This window comes from Moschus berezovskii, chromosome 5, assembly GCF_049115385.1.
Source record: "Moschus berezovskii isolate FMDL1 chromosome 5, NW_MosBer_1.0, whole genome shotgun sequence".
Lineage (NCBI taxonomy): Eukaryota > Metazoa > Chordata > Mammalia > Artiodactyla > Moschidae > Moschus > Moschus berezovskii.
The window spans coordinates 37,971,454-37,999,133 of NC_142464.1; the positions used below are offsets into that span (position 1 = coordinate 37,971,454).

At 39.6% G+C, this 27,680-nt stretch overlaps 1 protein-coding gene across 3 annotated transcripts in view; it reads right to left on the reverse strand.

Annotated features, from left to right (window-relative positions):
• The window catches only part of SMARCAD1 (SNF2 related chromatin remodeling ATPase with DExD box 1), an 85,854-nt gene extending 59,617 nt beyond the window's left edge, over nucleotides 1–26,237 (reverse strand). For 2 of the 3 annotated variants that reach the window (XM_088836228.1, XM_055434085.2), the window contains exons 1-3: nucleotides 26,112–26,237; nucleotides 25,268–25,505; nucleotides 5,285–5,462 (exon numbers count right to left, since the gene is read on the reverse strand). In XM_088836228.1, coding sequence (XP_088692354.1) covers nucleotides 5,285–5,462; nucleotides 25,268–25,457 — 368 coding nt within the window. In that variant the 5' untranslated portion in view covers nucleotides 25,458–25,505; nucleotides 26,112–26,237. Of the gene's footprint in view, nucleotides 1–5,284; nucleotides 5,463–25,267; nucleotides 25,506–25,778; nucleotides 25,996–26,111 lie in introns of those variants that run through there. The other variant, XM_055434084.2, reaches the window with a different exon arrangement.
• Nucleotides 26,238–27,680: the final 1,443 nt, after the last annotated feature.

A 27,680-nucleotide genomic window follows, 5' to 3' on the forward strand; every position in this document is an offset into this window, starting at 1 on the left:
CCTGGCTTGGAGTATTTTGAGCATGACTTTACTAGCGTGTGAGAATAGTGCAATTGTGCAGTAGTTTGAAGCTCAGTCATGTCCAACTCTTTGCAACCCCACGGATTGCAGCCTGCCAGGCCTCTGTCCACAGGATTTTCCAGGCAAGAATACTAAAGTGGGTTGCCATTTCCTACTTTAATTCTTCTCTAAGCACATTCTATGTAGAGTTTTGATTTTTGGGAACCATGTCAATATTTTAAATATTTGAAGGTAAATTTTTTTTTAAAAGGGACAAGGGAAAAAAACTCTAAAAGGAATACAAACAAAAATTAACATACTGAACTACACTTGAAGTGAATAACCAAGAAAAATTTCAATAAATAATCTAAGTACTGTAACCATACACTTTCACCTAAAGACAACATATAACTTATGAACAAATCTTAAACTCTTAGTGGGCTTTACAGTCAAGCAGTATGACAACAGCAGTTCTGAAACTATTCTATGTACACTGGGTGACTGAACAAATTAGCAAATATAATGATACTGGTGGAAGCAGAGTTCTCACTATCAGAGAAGGAAATACAGAGGAGAGGCAAGGAAGAGTCTTACAGTATTAGGTCAGAATAAAATATATTACTACAAACTTATGATTTTAAAAGCAACAACAACAAAAAACATTCTCTCTCGTATCCTAGCCCATTCTTGCTGAAAGGGCAATGACAATTCCGTTTCACCCAACAGCAAAGAAAGGACACACCTCACCCCCAAATTTCCAAATGCCATTCCTTTAAAAAGGTGCTACTTGAAGAAATGGCGAATTCTAATTTCAGGCTTGAGAATTCAACTTTAGCCCATCAATCAGGAGAGATGAAAAGAACAAACAAAACTCTACGGACAGAAGGGTAAACTCTCTTATGGACTGTTGAAAAATTGATAATACTAATCTATGGTATCAGTTCAGTTTAGTTGCTCAGTCGTTTCTGACTCTTTGTAACACCATGGACTGCAGGACACCAGGCTTCCCTGTCCATCAACAACTCCCAGAGCTTGCTCAAACACTTTGAGCTTGCTCAAAGTGATGTCCATCAAGTCAGTGATGCCATCCAACCATCTCATCCTCTGTCGTCCCCTTCTCCTCCTGCCTTCGATCTTTCCCAGCATCAGGGTCTCTTCCAATGAGTCAGTTCTTCACATCAGGTAGCCAAAGTACTGGAGCTTCAGCTTCAGCATCAGTCCTTCCAATGAATATTCAGGACTCATTTCCTTTAGGATGGACTGGTTTGACTTTCTTGAAGTCCAAGGGACTCTCCAAGAGTCTTTTCCAACACCACACTTCAAAAAGATCACTTCTTGGGTGCATTAGGGGTGTAGAAATTGAAAAAGTTAAAGTGTCAGTCGCTCAGTCATGTTCGACTCTTTGCAACCCCATGGACTGTAGTCTGCCAGGCTCCTCTGTCCATGGGATTCTCCAGGCAAAAATACTGGAGTGGGGTGCCATTCCCTTCTCCAGGGGATCTTTCCAACCCAGGAATCGAACCTAGGTCTCTCGTATTGCAGGCAGATTCTTTCCTGAGACACAGGGAAGCCAAGTAGAAAGTGAGAGAAATCCTAAAAAACCGGCTTTATTACCTTCACAAGTAACAAAAATCATGGGAATCAAAAAAAAAAAAAAAAAAAGCTGAGATAATTTCAGATTAAACCAGACTAAATACACAATCAATCCTGGGTGTTCATTGGAAGGACTGATGGTAAAGCTGAAACTCCAATACTTTGGCCACCTCATGTGACGAGCTGACTCACTGGAAAAGAGTCTGATGCTGGGAAGGATTGGGGGCAGGAGGAGAAGGGGACGACAGAGAATGAGATGGCTGGATGGCATCACCGACTCGATGGACATGAGTTTGAGTGAACTCTGGGATTTGGTGATGGACAGGGAGGCCTGGAGTGCTGTGATTCATGGGGTTGCAAAGCGTCGGACACGACTGAGCAACTGAACTGAACTGAAATACACATGATGAACTAAACCCAATGCATGATGGTAGAAAAAATTTTATTATAGAGTACTACTCAAAGCATGATTCATGGACTAACCACCTGTCCTTGAATCAAATTGTTTGTTATCTGTCCATCAAAAGATAAGGAACTTAAACCAGAGGGAAAACAACTACATTACTAAGCACAAAGCTTAGTTCAGCTGATTTTTTTCAATACAAGACATTCTTGGTGGAGGAATGAGCACATCAATTTACATTTTAAGGGGAAACAGGTTTGATCTTTGGTCCAGGAAGATCCCACGTAAGGTATGACAGCTGAGCTCATGCACCACAACTACTGAGCCTGTGCTCTATAGCCTGTGAGCTGCAACCACTGAAGTCTGAGTGCCCAGAGCCCAGTTTTGCAACAAGAGAAATCAATGCAATGAGAAGCCTGAGCACGGCAACTGGAGTAGTCCCACTCACTGTAACTAGAGAAAGTCCAGTGCAGTCATAAAAAATAAAAATACAATAATTCTCATTATTATTATATGAAGGTGGCAAATGTGGGAGGTTAACAAAGGATGAATCTTGTTAAAAGGACTGTGGAAATTGGTTTTTCTTGTAACTTTTCTGTAAATTTAAATTCTTTTCAAAATAAAAAATTAAATTTGGAGTGCTGAAGTATCCATTTTCCTCAGGATCTACCGCATAGGATCATCACTATTTTTTATTTCAGAGTAAAATTAAGGACAAAGGCATGTTCACCTAAGCTTATATACAAAAGTAAATTCATTTGAAGAGGAAATCCTCCTCTTAGCAGAGGGCAGTCTTGATCTCTTGCATCACACTTTCCTCACTTAGCCTCTTATCATACAACCTTTTGAGTTTAACCTCAATGACTGCTCCTTCTTAGAATCTTCTACAAGTTTCTTCTCATGTCTCTCCATTCCTAAAATCCAGAGTTCCCCTGGCCTAAGTCCTTCAACCAAAAGATTGTCTGTTTTCTAGCTATACTACAGTGTCTCTTAGTGATTTTATCTAATCATGTACCTTTTAATATCAAGGGCATGCAATGCAGGAGACCCAGGTTCCATCCCTGGGTCGGGAAGATCCCCTGGAGAAAGGAATGGCAACTCACTCCAGTATTCTTGCCTGGAGAATTTCAAGGACACAGGAGCCTGGCGGGCTATAGTTCATGGGGTCGCAAAGAGTCAGACATGACTGAGAGACTAACACTGCAGTTTTCATCCTGACAACACCTAAATTTAGATGTAGAACCTAGACCTCTCTCCAGAACCTAATGTTACAAATCTAAATTGCCTACCTGACACGTCCACTTAGATGTCCAACAGTCTTCTCAAACACAGCATGTCCAAGACTTAATTGCCAATCTTCCCTTCTAAAGCTGCTCTCTACCACACTCAAGACATGACTCCTTATACCAGTTACTGTTAACTCCATCCTGCCAGTTGCCCAGGTCAAATTATCTTAGGGTCATCCATACTCCCTTCTCTCCCATTCCATTTGCAATCCATCAATAAAGCCTCTCTGCTCTACTTTAATAATATATCCAGAATCTAACTACTTCTTATTGACTCCCATAGGTACTAGATGGTCTAAGCTTCCATCCTTTTTTTTGCCTTGGTTATTACAAAAGTATTCATGATTCTACTACCACTTCCCTTTATCCTTAAAGACTTTTAAATATATCAATCAGGTCATTTTACTCCTCTGCTCAGTAAGCTCCTTTAGCTCATTTTATTCTCATTCAGAATAAAAGCCAAATAGCCTATGGGCTTATTAACTTGATAAAGCCCTTTCCCTAATTCTACTCCTCACCATGTGACCTCAGGTCTTCCACTTTCTAGCATTACCCCCACTCAGTCAGTTAAGTTCAGCTGCTGTGTCCAACTCTTTGCAACCCTATGGTCTGCAGCATGCCAGGCCTCCCTGTCCATCACCAACTCCCGGAGTTTACTCAGACTCATGTCCATTGAGTTGGTGATGTCATCCAACCATCCCATCCTCTGTCGTCCCCTTCTCCTCCCACCCTCAATCTTTCCCAGCATCGGGTCTTTTCAAATGAGTCAGTTCTTCGCATCACGTGGCCAAAGTACTGGAGTTTCTGTTTCAACATCAGTCCTTCCAATGAACACCCAGGACTGATCTCCTTTAGGATGGACTGGTTGGACCTCCTTGCAGTCCTAGGGACTCTCAAGAGTCTTTTCCTACACCACAGTTCAAAAGCATCAATTCTTCAGCCCTCAGCTTTCTTTATAGTCCAACTCTCACATCCACACATGACTACTGGAAAAACCATAGCTTTGACTAGATGGACCTTTGCTGGCAAAGCAACGTCTCTGCTTTTTAATATGCTGTCTAGGTTGGTCATAGATTTTCTTCCAAGAAGCAAGTGTCTTTTAGTTTCATGGCTGCAGTCACCATCCACAGTGATTTTGGAGCCCCCAAAAATAAAGTCTGTCACTGTTTCCACTGTTTCCCCATCTATCTGCCATGAAGTGATGGGACCCACTACTTTCTCCGTAAACAGGCATAACACCACTCAAGGTCACTAAGCAGGATATTCCTAATGCCCCTCCCACCATATTTACATCTCTGCTCAAGCATCATCTTCTTAATGAAGTCTTTTCCAACCATGTACTTTACCCTTGGCCCTTAACCCTGGCCCCAAACCCTGTATCCCCTCTCCCCGCTTTGCCCATCAGATTTATTATTTGGCATACTGCATTTTTTATTTACTTACTACATTTCTATCATACAAGCTCTGTACTAGCTCACTGAATATGTCCCCAAAATGTACAAAAATGTCAATCGGATTCAAGAACAAATCAGGAAGTAGTTACAAATGATCAAAGGTACTTGTTAAAATAAATTCCCTGTCTATGGAGAATGAAAAGATTAAATATTTACTCTCACTGAATTTTTTTACTTAAAATCAGAACTGAGGGAATTCCCTGGTGGTCCATTAGTTAGGATTCAGTGCTTTTACTGCCGTGTCCTGGGCTCAGTCCTTGGTTCAGGAACTAAGAACCCACAAGACAACATGTGAGGTCAAAAATAAATAAATAAATAATAGAGAAAATCAGTCCAGAATCAATCTCTCTCACACACATATACATAAACATGTACACACACACACACCTGTTAACGTCTCTATGTTAGGAAAAAATGACCAAGATGCAGTCAGGAAAAGGAAAAAAAGGGGGGTGGAAATCATCAAAAAATTTCAACAGAATTTAACTTTTTCTAAAGAAAAAAAGGGTTTATACATGTAAATATAATGAACCTATTAAGCTGCTTACACTATAATCACCGTATCTTTGTTGAATTTTTTCTCTTGAACTGTACTGGAGCAATTTGGGGAAACAACATCTTCACTATCAGAAGACAAATCAATGTATTGAATCCCTCTTTGATTCTTGAAATATGATATACTTGCTTTTCTGTCATTTTCTGGAGTTTCTGGAACACTAGAATCTTCTGCAAAAGACAACAAACAGAAAGGCATTTTGAGCAACCTGAAAATAAGACAAATTTTGTTTGTGCAAATCTAAAATCTTTAGCTTCATTCATGTTTCCATCTTAAACCAAAACGCCTCCTAATTTTTAAAGAAGAAAATAAATAGTCAATCAGGGCTGGCATTAAATGATTTTCTATTTCAGAGGTTACTTACTAGCAAGACCTTAGTGGACACTGCAAAACAGCAGTTCGTATATTTCAACCCTCTTTTCTCTGTGCTTTTGTTTCCTAGTACTCAGTTCTTACCTAAGAGAATATGGACACTAGAGCCCAAAAGACTTGAATTTCAATCCCACCTCTCAGCCAAGTTACTTAATCTAAGTCTCAGTGTCCTCTATAAAATAGAGATGCTAATAATCACAGGGTTAATGTGCACACAAAATTAGAAGATATATAGTAAGAACTTAATTTGGAAATCGGCACATTGTCAATATCCAACATATATTATATCTTCTGCAAATATTGGTGTTATGGGCCAACTTATGTCCCCTCCAAAATTCCTATGCTAAAGTTCCAACCCCCATCACCTCAAAATGTAATATATTTGGAGATAGGTCCTTTATAGAAGTGACCAACTTAAAATGAGTCACTTGACCTTCTTATAAGAGAGAGAAACCAAGGATGTGTGTGTATGGAGGAAAGGCAACATGGGCACACAGTGAGAAGGAGGCTGAGGGGAAAGGCCTTACAAGAAACCAAACCCACCAAACACCTTGATCTTGGACTTCCAGCCTCTAGATATGGGCGAAAATAAGTCTGCTCTTTATGTCACTCAGTCTGTGCTGTTTTGTTATGGCAGCCCTCACTAATAAAGTCCAGAGAAGGCAATGGCAACCCACTCCAGTGTTCTTGCCTGGAGAATCCCAGGGACAGGGGAGCCTGGCGGGCTGCCGTCTATGGGGTCGCACAGAGTCGGATACAACTGAAGCAACTTAGCAGCAGCAGCACTAATAAAGCCAGCATCACTTGTTTATCCAAAACAGGTGAATACAATATTCTATTGCAGTCTCCTCTCTGCAAGGGCTGAGTTTCAAAATTATTCTCCCTTATATACAGAAGGATGAATTCTTGATTTAAGGAATTCATATTAAAGTGGTCAGTGTCTCGGTTTAGTGAATAGAGTTGTCCTGCAGTATCTGTGAGGTTTAGGGAGACTGGTTCCAGGACTTCCCTGCCCACTCCCAAAATGGGGGAATGTTCAAGCCCCTTAAATAAAATGGTCCTGTATTTTCATACAACATATGCACACAGCTGGATTACTTATAATACCTGATTCATGTAAATTCTACGTCAAGAGTTGTAAATACACATGTGAAAGTTACATAAATAGTTGCAGTGTGTATTTGGCAAATTTGTTTTGCTATTTAGAACTTCCTGGAACTTTTCTTTCCGAATATTTCCATTCTAGCTGATCTGAAGATGAGAACCCATAGATATGAGGGCCAATTAATGATATATTTTTAAAAAGGAATGATCACATGAAAATTTAAATCAAAAGTACCAATGTAAAAAACAATAGCTACCATTAGCCACTATTCAGTATCAAGTCTAGAAGTGAAACACACTTTCAATACTTACAATAACCCCAAGAGGACATTATATCATCATTTTATAGATAAACTAAGATTCAGAGAAAGCAACTTGTCCAAACTCATACAAGGGAAAGTATCAGACCTAGAATCCAAGACTCAGAGTCTAAATCCTGGTACACTAAAACTCTTGACCTTCCCGCAATAACTGTCACAAAATGATAGCAGTCACTATCATAAGGCTCCTGAGTCGTATTTGTAAATACCATTAACCAAGGATTACATAACCAGTCTCTTCAGTTCAGTTCAGTTCACTTCAGTCGCTCAGTCGTGTCCGACTCTCCGCGACCCCATGAATCACAGCACGCCAGGCCTCTCTGTCCATCACCAACTCCCGGTCTTAGAGGACATAAAAAACCATTTTTCCTCCTGCAATGAAGTCCTAGCAACATTGTTGAAAAGCAAATCACAAAACTGTTCAAACAGAACAATTTTATAAATGTTGAATGTGCCTGGAGTGAAAAACCATTTTGGAAAAAAAATCACAGCTATGTTAACTGCCATTTGTATGAAGACACTTACAAATTCTGATAATTATGTAAAGTAATAAAATGATAGTCTGCTGTTGCTGCTAAGTCACTTCAATTGTGTCCGACTCTGTGCGACCCCATAGACGGAAGCCCACCAGGCTCCCCCGTCCCTGGGACTCTCCAGGCAAGAACACTGGAGTGGATTGCCATTTCCTTCTCCAATGTGTGAAAGTGAAAGGTGAAACTGAAGTTGCTCAGTCGTGTCTGACCCTTAGCGACCCCACGGACTGCAGCCTACCAGGCTTCTCCATCCATGGGATTTTCTAGGCAAGAGTACTGGAGTGGCTTGCCATTGCCTTCTCCGAAATGATAGTCTAATTCTTATCAAATAAGTATTAAAGGTACTATGGACTCTGCTTTTACACAGTGGTCCTGATATATCACAAACCACAAATAAAACTAAAAATACAGACCTTTACTGCATCATAAACTTAATGCATATAATTCAGAAAACTAAGATCATGGCATCTGGTCCCACCACTTCGTGCAAACAGATGGGGAAACAGTAGAAACAGTGGCTGACTATTTTTGGGGGCTCCAAAATCACTGCAGATGGTGACTGCAGCCATGAAATTAAAAGACTCTTACTCCTTGGAAGGAAAGTTATGACCAACCTAGACAGCATATTAAAAAGCAGAGAAAATACTTTGTCAACAAAGGTCCATCTAGTCAAGGCTATGGTTTTTCCAGTAGTCATGTATGGATATGAGATGGACTATAAAGAAAGCTGAGCGCCGAAGAATTGACGCTTTTGAACCGTGTTGTTGGAGAATACTCTTGAGAGTCCCTTGGACTGCAAGGAGATCCAACCAGTCCATCCTAAAGAAGATCAGGCCTGGGTGTTCACTGGAAGAACTGATGTTGAAGTTGAAACTCCAGTACTTTGGCCACCTCATGTGAAGAGCTGACTCATTTGAAAAGACCCTGATGCTGGGAAAGATTGAGAGCGGGAGGAGAAGGGAACGACAGAGGATGAGATAGTTGGATGGCATCACCGACTCAATGGACATGAGTTTGAGCAAACTCCGGGAGATGGTGATGGACAAGGAGGTCTGGCGTGCTGTGGCTCATGGGGTCACAAAGAGTCAGAGGCGACTGAACTGAACTGAATGCATACAATTTTAACAGTTCAACAAATGTCCAGTTTTCTGAAAAGGGATATGACAAAATGATTTCGATTGCCCACTCTTCTCTAAAAACCTTCTTTATTCAAAGTGAAGAACGAGCTTTTCAAACAAGTCTTATTGTTTGTTTGGGGGCAAGGGGGTGGCAGGTGGTAAAAATTCTATTAGTGAGTTGAAGGAACACTAGAGTTTCTTGAACTGATTACATATTGATTTTTTCTTTAATCTTCTCCTCTTATCTTCCCAATCCAGGGACTAAATCCAGGTCTCTCACATTGCAGGCAGATTCTTTCTCATCTGAGCCACCAGGGAAGCCCAAGAATACTGGAGTGGGTAGCCTATCCCTTTTCCAGGGAAACTTCCCAATCCAGGAATCAAACCAGGGCCTCCTGCACTGCATGCAGATTCTTTACCAGCTGAGCTACCAGGGAAGCCCTACTTACTATATACAGATTATAATACAAAATACATGGTGAAGACATAATTTTAAAATACACATTTAAAATGCTTCATTAACAAGGTAGAAAAAAAGGTTGGGCTTTCTTATGGGGTTCCCTTGTGGATCGGCTAGTAAAGAATCCACCTGCAATGCAGGAGACCTGGGTTTGATCCCTGGGTTGGGAAGATCCCATGGAGAAGGCAAAGGCTACCCACTCCAGTATTCTGGCCTGGAGAATTCCATGGACTATATAGTCCAGGGGTTGCAAAGAGTCAGACACGACTAAGTGACTTTCACTTTACTCTCTTATAGGTACTGAATTACTAAGAGCTTTAACTGGATATGCAATGTTCACCATCAAAAAATATACATTAGATTGGTTCAAGAGAGTAGAGCACCAAGATTGCAACTGGTTGTCGAATAACCATTAACAGGAGGACAATGGAGCCCACCAAAAAAAGATACCGCAGACCAAAGACAAAGAAGCTTCAAGGAGATGGTAGGAGGAGTGAAATCACAATAAAATCAAATCCCATATTCACCAGCTGAGTAACCCACAATCTGACGAACAATAATACCAAAGAAGTTCTCCCACTATTGTGAAGGTTCTGAGCCCCATGTCAGGCTTCCCAACCTGGGGATCTGGTAAAGGGACTGGGAATACCCAGGAATTGTGACTTTGAAGGCCAGCAGGAATTGATTATAGGACTTCCACAGGACTGGGGGTAACAGACTTCACTCTTAGAGGGCACAAACAAAATCTTGAGAGTATTAAGACCCAGGGGCAAGGAGCAATGATCCCACAGGAGACTGAACTAGACCTACCTGCTAGTGTTGGAGGGTCTCCTGTGGAAGCATGGGTTGGCAATGGATGGCCGCAGGGACAAAGACACTGGCAGGAGCAGTCCTGGAAGGTGTCCCTTAGGATAAGCCCTCTTGGAGGTTGCCATTAACCCTAAGATAAAGCCCATAGACCCCAGGGCTGAGTCCTCTCAGGACAAATAACTAACAGGGAGGAAGCACAACCCAACACATCAGCAGATAACTGGATTAAAGTTTTACTGCCCACCAGTTTTTCCCATGCCCAGTCCCTCCCATCAGGAAGCTTACACAAGCCTCAGCCTCATGTACCAGAAGGCAGACAGACGAAGCAAGAAGAACCACAATCCTGCAGTACTAGAACAAAAAACACATCAGAGACAGTTAACCAGAATGAAAAAGCAGAGGGTTATGTCCCAGATGAAAGGACTAGATAAAACCCCCTGAAAAACAACTAAATGAAGTGGGGATAGGCAACCTTCCAGAAAAAGAATTCAGAATAATGATAGTGAAGATGATCCAAGATCTCGGAAAAAGAATGGAGAAGATGCAAGAAATATTTACCAAAGACCCAGAAGAACTAAAGAACAAAGATGAACAATACACTAGAAGGAAGCAATAGCAAAATAACTGAGGCAGAAGAATGGGTAAATGACCTGGAAGACAAAATGGTGGAAATCACTGTTGCAGAACAGAATATAGAAAAGAGAATGAAAAAGAATGAAGACAGCCTGAAGAGAGCCTAAGAAGACCTCTGCTGCTGCTGCTAAGTCACTTCAGTCCTGTCCGACTCTGTGTGACCCCATAGATGGCAGCCCACCAGGCTCCCCTGTCTCTGTGATTCTCCAGGCAAGAACACTGGAGTGGGTTGCCATTGCCTTCTCCAATGCATGAAAGTGAAAAGTGAAGGTCAAGTCGCTCAATCATGTCTGACCCTCAGCGACCCCATGGACGGCAGCCTACCTACCAGGTTCCTCCGTCTATGGGATTTTCCAGGCAAGAGTACTGGAGTGGGGTGCCCTTGCCTTCTTCAGGGTTCCCAGAAAGAGAAGAGAGGGAGAAAGAAACTGAGGAAATATCTGAAGAGATAATAGCTGAAAACTTCCCTAACATGGGAAAGGAAATAGTTAACCAAGTCTAGGAAGCACAGAGAACCCCAAGCAGGATAAACCCAAGGAGGAACACACTGAGACACACAGTAATTAAAATGACAAAAATTAAAGAGAAAGATAAAATAGTAAAAGCAACCAGGGGAAAAATGACAACAGACAAGGGAACTCTCATCAGGCTGTATTAGCCGGTTTCAACAGAATCTCTACAAGCCAGAAGGGAATCGCACGACAGATTTAAAGTGATGAAAGGAAAGAAACTACAACCAAGAATACTCTACCCAGCAGGATACTTGTTCAGATTCAGTGGAACAATCAAAAGCTTTCCAAACAAGCAAAAGTTAAGACAATTCAGCACCACCAAACTAGCTTTTCAACAAGTGCTATAGGAATTTCTCTATGCAGTATGCACGAGAAGGAAAAAAACCTACTCAAAATGAACCCAAAACAATAAATAAAATGGTAATAGGCTTGTATGTGTGTGCATGTGTGTGCACTCAGTTGCTTCAGTCGTGTCCAACTCTTTGCTAACTTACTGACTGAAGCTTACCAGGCTCCTCTGTCCATGGGATTCTCCAGGTAAGAATACTGGAGTGGGTTGCCATGCCCTCCTACAGGGATCTTCCTAACCCAGGGACTGAACCTGCCATACATATTGATAATTACCTTAAATGTAAATGCACCAACCAAAAGACAGACTGGCTGAATGGATGAAAACATGTGCATGTATGCACTTCCACTTATCACACCACTCTACTTAACCCCTCAAATTGTATGTAATTATTTTATATTGTTAGGTTAATCGTATTTCCATTATGGCTTGCAACTGTAATTCTTTTATTTTTTCTCTGGCTATTGGTTGTGAAAATTGATAAACATCTTTTACTATTGTGGTAAAATATATATATACACACACACACACACATATACACACATTAAACATGTATACTGCCCTGAACCCAGTGGCACCCCCACAGCCTGACTGGCAAGTGACTAACAGCAGAGAAAATCGTTTGGTAATATGGGGGAATGAGGGAAGATTATAATACAAAAGCATTTCTCAAACTAAGAACCTCTTTTAAACTTCTCAATTTTAAAAAAAATGAGGGCTCCACAAGAGTCTTTGCTTATGCTGGCTGTATCTGTAATATTTACCTCATTAGAAAATAGTAACTAAGAAAACGTTTAAGAATTTATTCAGGACTTCTCTGGAGGTCCAGGGGTTAAAAAACCCTCCTGTCAATGCTGGGGACATCAGTTCAATCCCTGGGCCAGGTAGACTCCACATGCTGCAGGGCAACTAAGCCTGTGTGTCAGTCACAACAAGAGAAGCCACTGCAATGATCAGCCAGCGCACCCCAACTAAAGAAAGCCTGAGTGCAGCAACGAAGACCCAGCACAACCACAAACAAAACAAGAACAAAAGGAAGGAAGGAATTCTTTAAAAAAAAAAAAAAAAGAAGAAAACTATATTCCTTCCTCCCCCATCTCTCAAATTCAGTGAAACAAGTAGCACTGTTTTAAATCTGTGAAGATTCCTGGTTTAATAGAAGACAGCTTGATTCTTGTATCTGTTTGTGCAGTTATCTGTTGAAGTATACTACTTTTGTTTGGTTTACAAAGGAAATCATGCCTCACCACAGTTACATAGTTAGAGAAGGCAGGAATATTTTTTTTAAATAAAAAATAGCCTTTTTACTTTACTGTGGATATTTTTTGACACTGAACCCAAATTTGACAGATGGTAGTTTTTCTAAAGGTTGTTGCAATGTGGAGTCTGAAATGATGTGAATGAATTTTTCATTCTGTTACATTAAAAACCTCCAGTCAATCTTGCACTTTAACAGCCCCTTAACTCACACATTATTTTTTTTAAGCATTGTGTGCATTATCTTTTGAAAAATATTGGTTCACTCACTGATTAATGCATATCTTCCAAATGTTGACACATGTCGTATTTTATTACAAAAATGACATTCATTAATCTCACCACTGGTCTCTAAATATCTGGAGATTGTCAAAATCACATCTGTAGATATGTTTTCCAAAACTCAAGTTTTCTTTGAAACTAGAATTTTATCATTGCATAAATACTGTCAGTTGTTTTCCCTGATATCAGTTCATTAAAAAAAAAAAAAAATCTGTTAAATACCTGTCTACATAATGTGGTTTGTCAGCCATTCTTTTAAGTAAAAATGGTGTTCTGTGAAAGAATGACAAGCTCAGCTCAAACTCAAAGCAATTGCTCAAATGCTTTCTCCTGAGACAACTACTGCACTCCAGCATGCAGCAAAGGGGAGTTCACATTTTGTTTCAAAAAATATTCAAATGGTGCCTACTGATAAAGGTTGATTTATTAAAAACTATTTTTACTGCTTCATCAAGAACATTCTTAAGTGAAACTGACATTTAACAATTTTAAGGATACAATGACAATTTAGAACAGCTTGGAATCTTGGCCTCAATTCATGCTAGGGCACTAGCAGTTTTACCTACCACTGCTTTTGCATCGTCAGTGCAAATACCAATATACTGAAAAAGGCAAGCAATGTCTTAATATTATTATGAAATAGTTTTTACCCTTTTGGGTCCTAGGGACCTCAAAAATTCACAGGTCATACTTTGAGGACTAAAGGGATACAGTAAGAGCTTTATATAAAATATCAACTTTCTAGTATCAATAATCTGGAATTAGAATAGTGCTGAAGTGCTTAGATTTGTTTGTTTTGACTATTTTCAGAAGTAAACAACAGGAAAAATAGATAACAGCCAATGGCCAAAGAGATATTCCTGATGTAATGACACTTTTTGACCCAAGCAAAGAAGCACTTTTAAGCAGCAGCACAAAGGAGACAGGAAGGAAGCAAAAAAGAAAACTATAGAAATGAGGGAAACAATGGTGAAAACTAGAAACAATTATTAAAGACACTGGCTATTACTCAACTCTGACTTTGTTGCATGCCTGGTGTATTTAAGGCACTGTACCAGGAGGTGGGGGATATTAAAGAAAAAAAAAGGCAAGTTACAGTTCCACTTGCCCTAAAGAAACTAACAATAGGAGCTAAATCGCCATGTACATAAGTAGTTATGTCATGAATCATAATTTGTGCTACGTGAGAGGAATCAACAAAATGCTAAAGGAACATAAGGGAAAACAGCCTGTCCTTTCATGTAAACATAACTTAAAAATCCTGTTTTAGGAACAGAAGATGGTATTTTCCCATTATCAAAGGCAATGGGAACCTACATCATTACCATATGCAAGAAGATTCCAAGGTTCAAGGGAATAAGTCCAAATGATATTCTCCATTAGTGGTGTGCAAACAGAAGACAAACTTATATCCTAAATTTTTCCAGTATACATTTATTCATTTTCATATCTAAGTCTACCATAACACAAAAGAAGGATTTAAACACCTGCCACTGATTCTACCTTTCCAAGGGATCCCAGATCAAAAACTATTCAAAAAAAAAAATCAGTGTTGGGAGATTATGAATTCACATAGAAAAGTCTAAATCAATTTGTTAATCCACAAATAAAGGTGATGCCAAAGTAGAATGAAAACACTTAAACCTCTGATTATGTCCTGGAGACTTATGTAAGTGTGCTTTTTTGACATTTTGATAGTCTAATTGTGTACTGCTCTGCTGCTGCTGCTAAGTCGCTTCAGTCGTGTCCGACTCTGTGTGACTCCAAAGACGGCAGCCCACCAGGCTCCGCCATCCCTGGGATTCTCCAGGCAAGAACACTGGAGTGGGTTGCCATTTCCTTCTCCAATGTGTGAAAGTGAAAAGTGAAAGTGAAGTCGCTCAGTCGTGTCCGACTAGTAGCGACCCCATGGACTGCAGCCCACCAGGCTCCTCTGTCCATGTGATTTTCTAGGCAAGAGTACTGGAGTGGCTTGCCATTGCCTTCTCTGACTCTCTACATGATTCAATTCTCTAATATGGCAACAGACTTTCAAGGCCGTTCCTAGTGAAGCACATCACACAATTGCCCCTTTGAAAGGTTTATTACCAAAAAAACAGATTATAAATTCTAGACAGTCTTGGGCTTCCCTAGTGGCTCAGTGCTAAAGAATCTGCCTGCCAGTGGAGGAGACCTGGGTTTGATACCACATGCCGAGGAGCAACTAAGCCTGCATGCCCCAACTACTGAGCCTGTGCTGTAGAGCCTGCAAGCCTGTATGCCCTAGAGCCTATGCTCTGCAACAAGAGAAGCCACCACAATTAGAAAGAAGCCCCTGCTCACCACAAAAGAGCCTGCACAGCAATGGAAGACTCAGTGCAGCCAAAAATAAAAATTAAAAAATTAAGAAAGTACAATCTGGACAGTCTTAATTTGAATACCACAGTAGACAGGCATCTTCAGCATCTTAGATAAATCAAACTATCTCTGATGAAAGCTCTCGAAAAAGACAAAGAATACACTAAAAGATTGAAAAGCAGTTTCTAATACAATAGCTTAAAATGAGAAAGAAGAAACATTTCAGGTTTAAGCCAAAAGGTAAAGATAAATAGAAAAAATGTAAAGGAAAGAGTCATGTGATTGATAATGGACAAGGTCAAAGTGTTAAACCTGAAAAGTACTTTTTAATAACAGAATTTATATCTACAATAAAAATATAACTGACATGTACAAATGCATTCTAAAAATGAAATGCATAAACATGGTAGGATACACAGCAAAAAGTCAACAGAGACAAATATGAGGCTTTAATTCTCTTGTCTAAACTCTTAATAGAAAGGATAGCACCAAAATAATTAAGATATCAAAACATATTTTTTAAACTATTTTGATTGGTACCATAAGAGACACATTATGGATTATGACCCTAAACACACAGATCACTAGATACAGTTATATAACAAAAGGTCTCATAGGCTTTACTGTTACACTTTGATAATTTTATATTTATTGTACTCTATGAAAAATAAGTTATATGCATTCAGCCAGGATCCAAGAAACTGACTTTATGACATGCTTGTAATCCAGTTTGAAAAAAATGATATAAATAATAGCTCATTATTTCTGACATATAAGTAAATCTGTAATTAGATTATGCATTTTCAAGTACTCAGAGCTTTTACAGAAACTCTTTAGTAGGCCAAAAAGAATATCTCAGAAAATTCATCAAAGATGAACTATTACAGACTACATTCTCTGGTCACAAAAAGTAAAATTGGAAATAAATGTTAATAAGAATGTTGAAGCAAAATTTCAGTTACTTGGAAATTAAAACAACAAACAAACAAGAAAAACAAAAGAAACCACTCCTTTAAACTTTCAGGTCCAAGAAGAAGAAAAAACAAAAACATATTAAAATCTACAGTACAGGAATACCTTTTCTTGCATTTCACAGTGTGTTTTTTTTTTTTTTTTTTACAAATTGAAGGTTGATGGCACCATACGTTGAGCAAGGTTACTGACATTTTTTCCAACAGCATTTGCTCACTTCATGTCTCTGTGCCATATTTTGGTAGTAATTCTTGTAATGCTTCAAATATTTTATGGTGATGTTTGTTACAGCGATCGATCATCAGTGATCCTTGATATTACGTTGTAATTGTTTTAGGTGCCCCAAAAGCACCCATATAAAATGGCAAACTTAACTGATGAAACGTTTTATGTGTTTTGACTGCCCCACCCGCCACTATCTTCATCACTTTGCCCCTCTTCCAGCTTCCCTATTCCTTAAGACACAACAATAAATTAGGTCAGATACTAACCCTCCAATGGCCTCTAAGTATTCAAGAGAAAGGAAGAGTTGTACATTCCTCTCTCTAAATAAAAAGATGGAAATGTTTAAGGTTAGTGAGAAGGCAGGTCAAAAGCAAAGACAGGCTGAAAGTTAGGCCTCTTGTAGCAGTTAGCCAAGAAGTGAATGCAAAGGCAAAGTTCTGGAAGGAAATTAGAAATTCTACTCTAGTGAATCTACAAACAAGAAGCCAAACAGCTTTATTGCTGATATGGAGAAACTTTTAGTGGTCTGGATAAAAGGTTAAACCAGCCACAGCATTCCCTTAAGCCAAAGCCTAATTCAGAGCAAGACCCTATCTCTTCCATTCTATGAAGGCTGAGAGAGGTGAGGAAGTTGGAAGGAAAAAAGTTTGAAGCTTGAAGAAGTTAGTTCATAGGCTGAAGGAAAGTAGTTGTCTCCATAACATAAAAGTGCACGATGAAGCAGGAAGTGCTGATGTAGAAACTGCAGTGAGATATCCAGAAGATGTAGCTAAGATAATTAAGTGGCTACACTAAACAAGAAAGTTTCAGTGTCAACCAAACAACCTTCTAATGGAAGAAGATTCCATCTAGGACCTCCAGAGCTAGAGAGAAGTCAATGTCTGGCTTAAAAGGATAGGCTGAGTCTCCTGTTAAGGGCTAATGTAGCTGGTGACTTTAGTTGAAGCCACTGCTAATTTATCATTCCCGAAAATCTTAAGGCTCTTAAACATTATGCTAAATCTATTCTGCCTATGCTCTATAAATAATGGAACAAAGCCTGGAAGACAGAACGGTTGTTTATAACACTGCTTACCAGGTATTTTAAACCCATTGTTGTTACACCTGCTGCTCAAAAAAAAGACTGCTTTCAAAACAGGACTGCTCAGGGAATTCCCCAGTGGTCCAGTGGTTAGAACTCTGCGTTTTCACTGGTGAGGGCCTGATTCAATCCCTGTATGGGGAACTAAGATCCCACATATGTATAAAGAAGAAAATATAGATGGATATATTTATAATGTGGTGGTAGGGAATGGCTTTATCAGTTCTGATTGGGACCTAAAACCATAAGCTTTAAAGAAAAAGAAGAACAAACCGACCATTTAAAAATGGAAAACTTCTCTATTGTAAACAACAAACAGAATTAAAAGACTGGAATAAAAAAAACTTATACAAAGCAATTTAATCGTTCATTAGTCTTTTAAAGATTAGAAAGGTTTGCAATAGTCTGACCTGGTATGAAAAAGCAGGCATCTGAAAACCAGGCTGTAGTCTAGTGCAAACTGGTAAAACTATCATGATGGGTTATTTGGCAATTACTAAAATATTAATTTATATTCCTTAACGTGACAATTTCATTTCCCAGAATTTTTGCACAGACTGTACACGGGCAAAAACATCTATATAAAAGAATGGTCACTACAGCATCTTTAAAAACAAAAAGAAGAAATAAACCAAAACAACCAACATCTATTAACAGGAAACTGTATGAGTTTGAATGAACTCTGGGAGTTGGTGATGGACAGGGAGGCCTGGCGTGCTGTGATTCATGGGGTCGCAGAGTCGGACACGACTGAGCGACTGAACTGAACTGATATGAATTATATTACATATAAGACATACTGTAGTCACTAAAAACAATTCAAGTATAGCATATTTTATATGAACATGGAAAATATTAAAAAAATCTACTTTGAGGGGACTTCCCTGGCAGTCCAGTGGTTAAGAGACTGCACTTCCACTGCAGTAGGCATATGTTCAATACCCAACTGGGCAACTAAGCACATGCAGCACGGCATTCGGGAGACCCCCCCCCCAAAAAATCTACTTTTTAGTCAATAGTGAACTGCATTACAATATGACTCTGATGCTGGGAAGGATTGGGGGCGGGAGCAGAAGGGGACGACAGAGAATGAGATGGCTGGATGGCATCACCGACTCGATGGACATGAGTTTGAGTGAACTCCGGGAGCTGGTGACGGACAGGGAGGCCTGGCGTGCTGTGGTTCATGGGGTCGCAGAGAGTCGGATACGACTGAGCGACTGAACTGAACTGAACTGAATACTATTTTATCTAAAACAAAAACAAAAAACCAACAACCTAGAATACATATAGGTAGGGAAAAAAATGAAAAGAATACTAACACTAAATGGAAAGATTACATTAGAGTCTCTCCACTACACAATTGTTATAATCATTTTTTATATAACACTTTATTTTGAAGAAAGTAGCACAAAAACTAAAAAGGTAGAAAAGGAAAACATAGACAAAAAATGTGCATTTAAAATGAATTGAAGACATTTAGACTCACAGTACTTTTTATTAGAAGGATTGAGCACTAATCTTTTTAACAAATACGACTCTTAACTGATACTAGCAGACATTAAGAAACCAGAATTTCTATCCAAAGATAAATTGAGGATTCACATTTTGGCCACACACACTTAAGAGGACTCAATAGTTAAAGTATCACTCAATAGTTGAAGAATAATGAGGTTAAAATGATACATGCAGCTTCATCATTCAAATGATCTTACTCATTTTGATTTCAGAAAACAACTAGACAAAGGAAGTGAAGTCCGAAAGTGATAAGACTGTACAATCCATAAGTGGCAGAGCATTGCTCCTTAGAAATCTTTTTTGAACAGGTATAATTAAAAATTTTTTTCCTCTTACTTATTAACGAGTTACTTTCAACATGAAGACCACACCAAAATGGTAACCACTTTAGAAGACTATTTCATTAAGAAAAGAAATTCATCAAGCATACACTAAAGCTTTCCTCCATTCCAACCTCAGAATCACCTATGAATCATCTATTTTTCTCTTTCACTTCCATTCCCCTGGATAAAGTGTGTCTTTATTTTTTTCTCAAAGTTAAACAGTCCAGCTATGGTTACACTCCTACCTCCCTGATGCCTCTCATCAGATACTACCCCCTGTCTTTCATCCTTTCCCCCTCCACTAGCTTCTTTCCCGCAACTAAAAAATATGCTCAATTTTCAATGTTCCTCAGACATCTTTTCTTGATATTATTTCCTCATCAAGCTGTTTCTCTCTTTCCCTTGTTGGAATAGAAGTCTTCAGCTGCTTAGTTTTCTACTCAAACTGCTATGGGCCAACAGGAACTTTAATTTCAAAGGAAAGTGGTCTCTGATCAGATCTCATTCAAACTGATTTCTATGCAATATTTGATACTGTTCACTATAAAACACCAATGTGGAAACTCTCTTTTGTTTTCAGGGCATTACTATTTCCTTACTACTCTGTCATCCTTTGTATCTTTCAATGGTTTCCCTTCCTTTGTCCAGTTTTAAATACTGATGCTTCTTACTATTTTGTTCAGGACATTTTTTTGGGGGGGGGGTAACTACCACAAGGATGACTTCAAAGTTGATTTCTCATATTCCAACCATTCTCTGAGCCCTAAACTCCAACGTTCAACCCTATACTAGACCTTGCTACTAAAACATAAGCGGTAACTCAAATTCAACATGTTTTGGTTATCGACCTCTTAACCCTGCTGCCTAATTCAGTTGATAGTGCTACTCAATCAGCTGTCCAAGCAAGGAACATCTGCATTACCTTTAAATCCTCCACATTTAACTGATCATCAAATATCACCATATACATATCATATAAAACTTCTCTAAACTGCCTCCTCTGTTATTTCCCTATATTTAGGCTTCAATTATTGCAACAGTTTCACTGCTGTTTCTCCCATGCTGAAATGTTCTATAATGTATACCAAATAAAGTCCATTCTCCCTGGGAAAGCATGTAAATAGGCCTCTCAAAACCCACCAGTTTTTGTTTCTAAATCTTTTCTGCTTCATGCATACTGCCCTACACCTCCTCTTCCAGAGATAACTTCACCTATTCCATTCACATACCACATTCCAAGGCAACATGCTTATATCCCTTGTTCACTGAATAAGCAATGAATCACTGTTTAGTGTTCACTGTCATTTCTCTATGACTTTTCCTGATTCTCTGCAGAAAGAAGGAATAATTTAATCACTGTGAATTAGATTGTGGTCCTACACTGCTCAACACCTTCCCTTATTACAAGTTACCACATTGTGCTATTTTAACCATATATATTTATGTGTTCTTTCCTCTTGGTGCTCCTTGAGGATCATGCTTAGCTCAATGTTTTATTCTTTATGCCTAAAACATAGTAGATTCTCTCCTCTCATACTCATTTGTCACAGCTTTATTCTCTCCAAACCTGCTATGCTACCAGAAAAGTAAAATAAAAAGGAAAATGTAAGTAGTAACGATTGGTAACTCCAGGTATCAATGAGAGTAAAATAAACCGATGTGGGGGAGGCGACCCACAGGTTAAGTGTATGCCCTCATAGCCAAAGGCTGGATTAAGAGAGCCTGTCCTCTATCAAAAGTAGTTTCAAATATCCAAGGCTAAAGATGACTGATGGCTATAGTACTGTTTCAAGATCATAAAGAGGAAGAGGGACATTTTAAAAATATGTACAAAGTACTATTATCACCTATTCATCATTTAATACTCCTTTCTTCAACACATACTTTGAAGGCCTACTATACACCAATCACTGTTCTGAGCAATGGGGATGGACAGATAGGCAAACCAGGTCTTCGCTCTCACAGATTTTACATTCTAATAAGTGGAACATAAATACATAATGCAAAGCTAGTGATGGATGCTGCTGCTGCTGCTGCTAAGTCACTTCAGTCGTGTCCGACTCTGTGTGACCCCACAGACGGAAGCCCACCAGGCTCCCCCATCCCTGGGATTCTCCAGGCAAGAACACTGGAGTGATGGATACTATACAGAAAAATACAGTAAAGGGGTGAGGGTTGCTACTGGAGAGAGTGGTCAAGGAAAGACCTTCTTAAAAATAGGTAACATTTCACTAAGTCCTAATGCAATAGCAGAGTCACATGCAGATAACAAGAGAAAGCGTCTTGGAGGCAGATGGAAGAGCATACAGGAAGAAGGAAAGATTGAATGGGGTTTGGCATATTCAAGGAACAGTGTCCCTGTTGCGCAGTAATTGAAGGAGAGTGGTATGAAATAAAATCTTAACTCTTAGGTAAAATAATTGGATTATCTGAGAAACAGTGAGACAGGTAATTTTAACCACATACAACTTCTATCCTGTAAGTGGACTCAGACCCTAAAACTGATGTAAATAAACAAATGTAGCATCATTCTACGTAATAAGAGTAAATTACCAGTTGATGATAAAGAAAGGTCAATATTCATATCCCACTGATGATACGTCCACTGATTTCCCAATGTCCATATTTAGTCTGATCTTATAAGTTCAATTTTAGTGTGTTGACCTCTCCACCGAACCGTGTGTTTGCATGCTTGATTGTGTCTGATTCTTTAGGACACCATGGACTGTAGCCCACCAGGTTCCTCTGTCCATGGGATTCTCCAGGCAAGAATACTGGAGTGGGTTGCCATTCTCTTCTTCAGGAGATCTTCCCAACTCAGGGATCAAACCAGGGTCTCATGTCTCCTGCACTGGCAGGCAGGGTTCTTTACCACTACCGCCACCTGGGAAGCCATGGGCCCAAGGCCTGATGTTTAATTCAGCACCCCTCTCCCGCCATGCTAAGTTAAGCTGCTTTTGGTCTACTGCTAAACTGGCAGGCTCCCCTTGTGGCTCAGCTGGTAAAGAATCTGCCTGCAACATGAGAGACTTGGGTTCAATCCCTGGGTTGGGAAGATCCCCTGGAGAAGGAAAAGGCTACCTACTCCAGTATTTTGGCCTGGAGAAGTCCACAGGGTCAGAGAGTTGGACATAACTGAGCAATTTTCACTTTCAAACTCAGGGCAGGACCTTTGATTCTCATTTGAATTTTTAAAGGCATGTCCAAGGTCTTACAGTGGGTACTTCATACCTATTCTAATGTATAGAACTACCTTTATCCCCCTCAATTACTTAAACTAAAATTTTTAACATTCATTTTATCTCATTCCTACAAAAGGACCCAGATGTAAAATCTTGCACTTTCTTACTCTGAAACTCCTAAGCCTTGTTCTTCTGTTTGTACTGCCATCATTGCTTGGATTAAAAGAGCTTCCCAAATGATTTCTCTCCCTTTAAACACTACACTCTAGCAATACACAGTATTCATGACTGCCAGACTGGTTTGTTTTTTTTTTTCACAAAACAAGTTTCTTTCATTATTTTACCCTAGGGCTTCCCTGGTGACTCAGTGGTAGAGAATCTTCAAGCCAATGCAGGAGACTTGGGTTCGATCCCTGGGTCAGGAAGATCCCCTAGAGAAGGAAATGACAACCCACTCCAGCACTCTTGCCTGGGAAATCTCACAGACAGAGGAGCCTGGTGGGCTACAGTCCCTGGGGCTGCAAATATTCAGACATGACGTAGCGACTAAACAAGTACCTCTGGAGTACCTATAATATTAAGTCTAAACTTTGCCTTACTTTTCAAGATTCTCAAAAATCTACAGGATCAATTACAATAATCTTTTCTGTAAGCAAAGCTCTCTCTTCCAAGTAGGATGAATCCTCACCATTCCTGGAACAAACTTGATTTTTGTAATTCCCAAGTGTCATTAAGACTTACCCCACAATTTCTAAAGGCAATCTCAGTTTTAAAAGGAATTTACATATAGAAAGTCCAAATAAAGAGAAAAGTGAAGTCTCCTTAGGGAAAAAAGGAAAGCTGAAAAAAACACCTTCTGATTAGAAATAGAAACTAAAAATTTTACATTACTAATATTGATAAATAACTGAAACATTTCATTAAATTCCACTTTACAAGGTGTTTTTATTTTAGAGATGAAAAAACTGTGGATCTCAGATAACCTGAGTGATTTGTCCAATGTCCCATTTAACTAAATTGAAGAAGCAGAGGCTCCCAAGGACTCAAAATCCCACGCCAACACCCTGGCCTTTCCTTCCCTAACTACAGAATAAACAGATTAAAATATTTACTGTCAAAATATTAAAGTACCTGGATGTTTAGACATTAATGACAGCGTGTTATGCAAACAAAATTATCTGCTGAAAGAATGCATACAGAGATGTCACTGGTGCTTAAATCTTTCAGTTGTCTGAATTTAGTAAGTTCAAAATTCTTCAGATAAACAAAGCCTTTCAAAATTTGATTCCTAATTACCAGTTAGTCAAATCTACCAAATTGTTCCATCAAGTTCCAATTACACCTAAGTATTTAAATCGTTGTTCTAATGATAACTTGTAGGAACTGTCTTCACTATTATATTTAAGCAGAACAGCAAACAAAATGGGGATATCAAGGGTAAAGACATATATTACCAATTCTGTAATTTAAAAGCTGCTTATGTAATACTGAGCTTTACACTAAAAAGGGTATTACTGAAATAAACATTAAAATATAACTTCTAATACTCCTTTCATCCTTCATAAGAAACTGAGTGACACAAATGATTAAAAGTTTAAGTTCAGGAATTAGATTGCTTGGATTTGAGCTCTGGTTCTACCAACTTCCCAAGGTTTTCCCCAGGTCTCATTTCTGCAAAATGTGGATAATATCTTGTAGGCCCGTTTTAAATAAGAGAATGTGAAGCACTTACCATTATTACTAAAACACAGCAGCAGTTCAAATATATACTAACAGTTAACTGGGGATACTAATTTTTGGCTCCTTCTCAAACCCTACTGTTCATAACAATTTGCTGAAGAGGTTAAAAAAATGAAGGACCAGAAGAACACCAATTATTGGGACTTCCCCTGTTGTCCAATGGTTAAGATTTCAAATGCCAAAGCAGAGGTGTGGGTTCAGATCCCTGGTCAGGAAGCTAAGAATCCAGATCCCTTGGGGTCAAAAAACTGAAACATAGAAGCAATATTGTAACTAATTCAATACAGACTTAAAAAAAATGGTCCACATTAAAAAAAAGGAAAGAAAAAAACTCACAGGAAAAAAAATTATTCATATGCACTTTGGAAGTCAGGTGGTTGGCAAAATCTGAACCTGCTCTTCATTTGTTCATAGACATTTTCTTCAGGCACCTTGAATAAAGTTTTAGCTCACAGCAGGTTATCAAGTTTTTTTTGGAGAAATACTGGAATTAATTTAAATGTTTGGCAATAACAGCCTCAAAATCTATCACAGGACTGAATTACCTAGTTCTTTTTCCCATAGCTGCCATTCTGACCTAAATTCTGATTTTAGCTGCCATCACTGGGCCGTATTTAAGAACTTACACAAAAGTGAAACAACTATGGGTGGATAATCAGTTGGAGGTACATGGTGCCTATGGCAGTCCCAAAGCTGAATGTAAAAGGGCATGGTGAAGGACAATGCATCAGTTTGTATGACATCAAGAACAAAAATCAGAATCTCTTCTGCTTTTCTTCTTTAGGAAAAAAAAAAAAACACACGAAACTCTCTTGATGCTGTATCAATTTGCAACATTGTAACTCACCTGTTTTTTCAGTTACATCTGAATCAGGGGTGCCTGCCCTGCTAACTTCCCCTTCAGCATTCTCCTCTTCAGCACTAAGAGAAATTGGTGAAGAAGGGCCAGGCTGGGAGGGTTGAGGGGTTGCTTCGGGCGCTTCCTCAATCTTATTTCTTTTCTCAAAGCGAAAACGGTCCAAGTTGAAAAGATTCATATTGATATAAACTACCACTTCGTGGGGTTTGGAGCTTTAATGAACTATCTGCAGGGAGAAAATAAAAAGAGAAAAGGAGGCCATGAAAACAGCATAAAATACAAAGCCACAGCAGTTCATTCCCAAGGCAATTAAGTGCCCGCAAACATGCCAGTGGCTCAGCATGACTATTATGGCTGCGCTTCATTGTTAGGCCGTAACAATCAGGTGGACAGGGGTATCCTTTCAAAATTTTCCATTGCTTTTTTCACTCCCTTTCTCCCCCACCCCCGCCCTTCCTTCCTAGAACCGCACGCTGACCCTCGCGCAACCTCTTCTTACCCCAGCACGCGCGGGCACGTTCCCCACGCTAACTCCCCTGCGGGCCGCGCGCCCGCCCACAGTGAGAGGCTGCCTGTACTAAGATGCTCCCTGCCTCGAGAAAGGACGTGCCAGGGCCCGTGCCTCGACACTGCAGGGACACAAAGGGGCCAAAGCAGGGGAGCGGCGGAGGCCGTGGTGGCGGGCACCCGCCCGGAAGTTGACGCGGCGCGAGCCCAGCTGAGAGGAAGCTGATAGGATCAAGAAAACACGGGGAAGGTTCAGAAGAGCAGACTGCTGCGGCATCTCTTTCAACGATCGCTTGCTCTCTATCACTCTCCCCTTGGTACTTACAGTCTTGCAACTTCAGTGCGCTTAACAAAGACTGAAAAGCAAAAATAATTCTTGGCGTGCAGCGACGGTAGCCGGGCCGGGACCTTCTAAAACAGCACGGAGAAGCCCAATGAGCGCGTAGTGATGACGCAACACGCAACCTAGGCTTTTCTCTTCCCCGGCGACGTGCGAGGGGGAAAATGTCTAGGCGCGCGCCGTTGTCATGGTAACCCGTATCCGCCTCTTTCCCTTGGAAGCGCGCTTGTGGCCTGTTTCTCCAGGTTAGCCAGAAAGTTGTTAAGTAGAACAATAATAACACAATGACAATAAATAACCTAATAAGAATATTTAATATAATATCTAACATATTATAAGCTATACATTTATATAATCTGTAAACAGTATAACACCGTTGTTCTAAAGGCATTACGTATAATCGCAACCCTTTCAAGAAGCCTGTTTTTAGAAAACAGGGAAACTGAGGCCTGCAGATGTTAAGTAGTGAAGAGGGAAAATCGAGGTATTTTGAACTTAAAAGCGTTATTAACTGCCTCTGCACTGTTGGTGGGATTATTCCTAGAGTGGAATATGAAAATTCACGTATCTTGATAGAAGTATTACCTTATATTTCCGCTCTTTGCTCTAACATTAAAATAAACAGTTTTTGAATCGTAATTTGATCCCCTGGTTGGCATTTACCTTGAACAATTTCTATAAATCATTCTTCTGCCAAATACATTGGTCGTTGTAAACAAATCAACACTGTTTTTAAATCAATGTTTTGAATTGTGTAACATAAACCCATAATTACAAAAATTAATTTTGTAATTAATTATCTGGGTCCGTAAGATTCCGGATCAATGACTGAAAAATTGGGATTTTCACTCTACCTTATCCCTGATATCCCGTGAAATGCCCTAGATTTATGCATTAACTTATAAATAGTAAATTCTTTTTGTTAAAGAAAAATATTTGCTCTAAGATCTACTCTTCGCAACTTTCAAATATGCCATACGGTATTATTAACTGTAGTCACTATGCTGTATGTGTAATAGAAAAAAATGAATCTTTGCTTTACGTTCAGAAAGATCTAGCATTGAAAACTTTGGTCATATTGTAGATAACATCTCTGAGTCTCAGTTTCCTCATCTTTTAATTGTGGTTGATGATACTGTTAACATCTTTGCTACCATTAGGGGCCTTGTGTTCAAGCATATGGACACCCACCTCAAATGTCCAAGTCTGACACTACCTAGGAGTTGGCATAGTTTTTAAAAAAGTATGCTCTGTTAAGTTTGAGTTTTAGATAAATAATGAGTATTTTTTGGCATAATTATGAAACTGCAATACTTTGGCCACCTCATGCGACGAGTTGACTCACTGGAAAAGACTCTGATGCTGGGAAAGGTTGGGGGCGGGAGGAGAAGGGGACGACCAAGAATGAGATGGCTGGATGGCATCACCGACTCTGTGGACATGAGTTTGAGTGAACTCAGGGAGTTGGTGATGGACAGGGAGGCCTGGCGTGCTGTGATTCATGGGGTTGCGGAGAGTCGGACACGACTGAGCGACTGAACTGAACTGATGTCC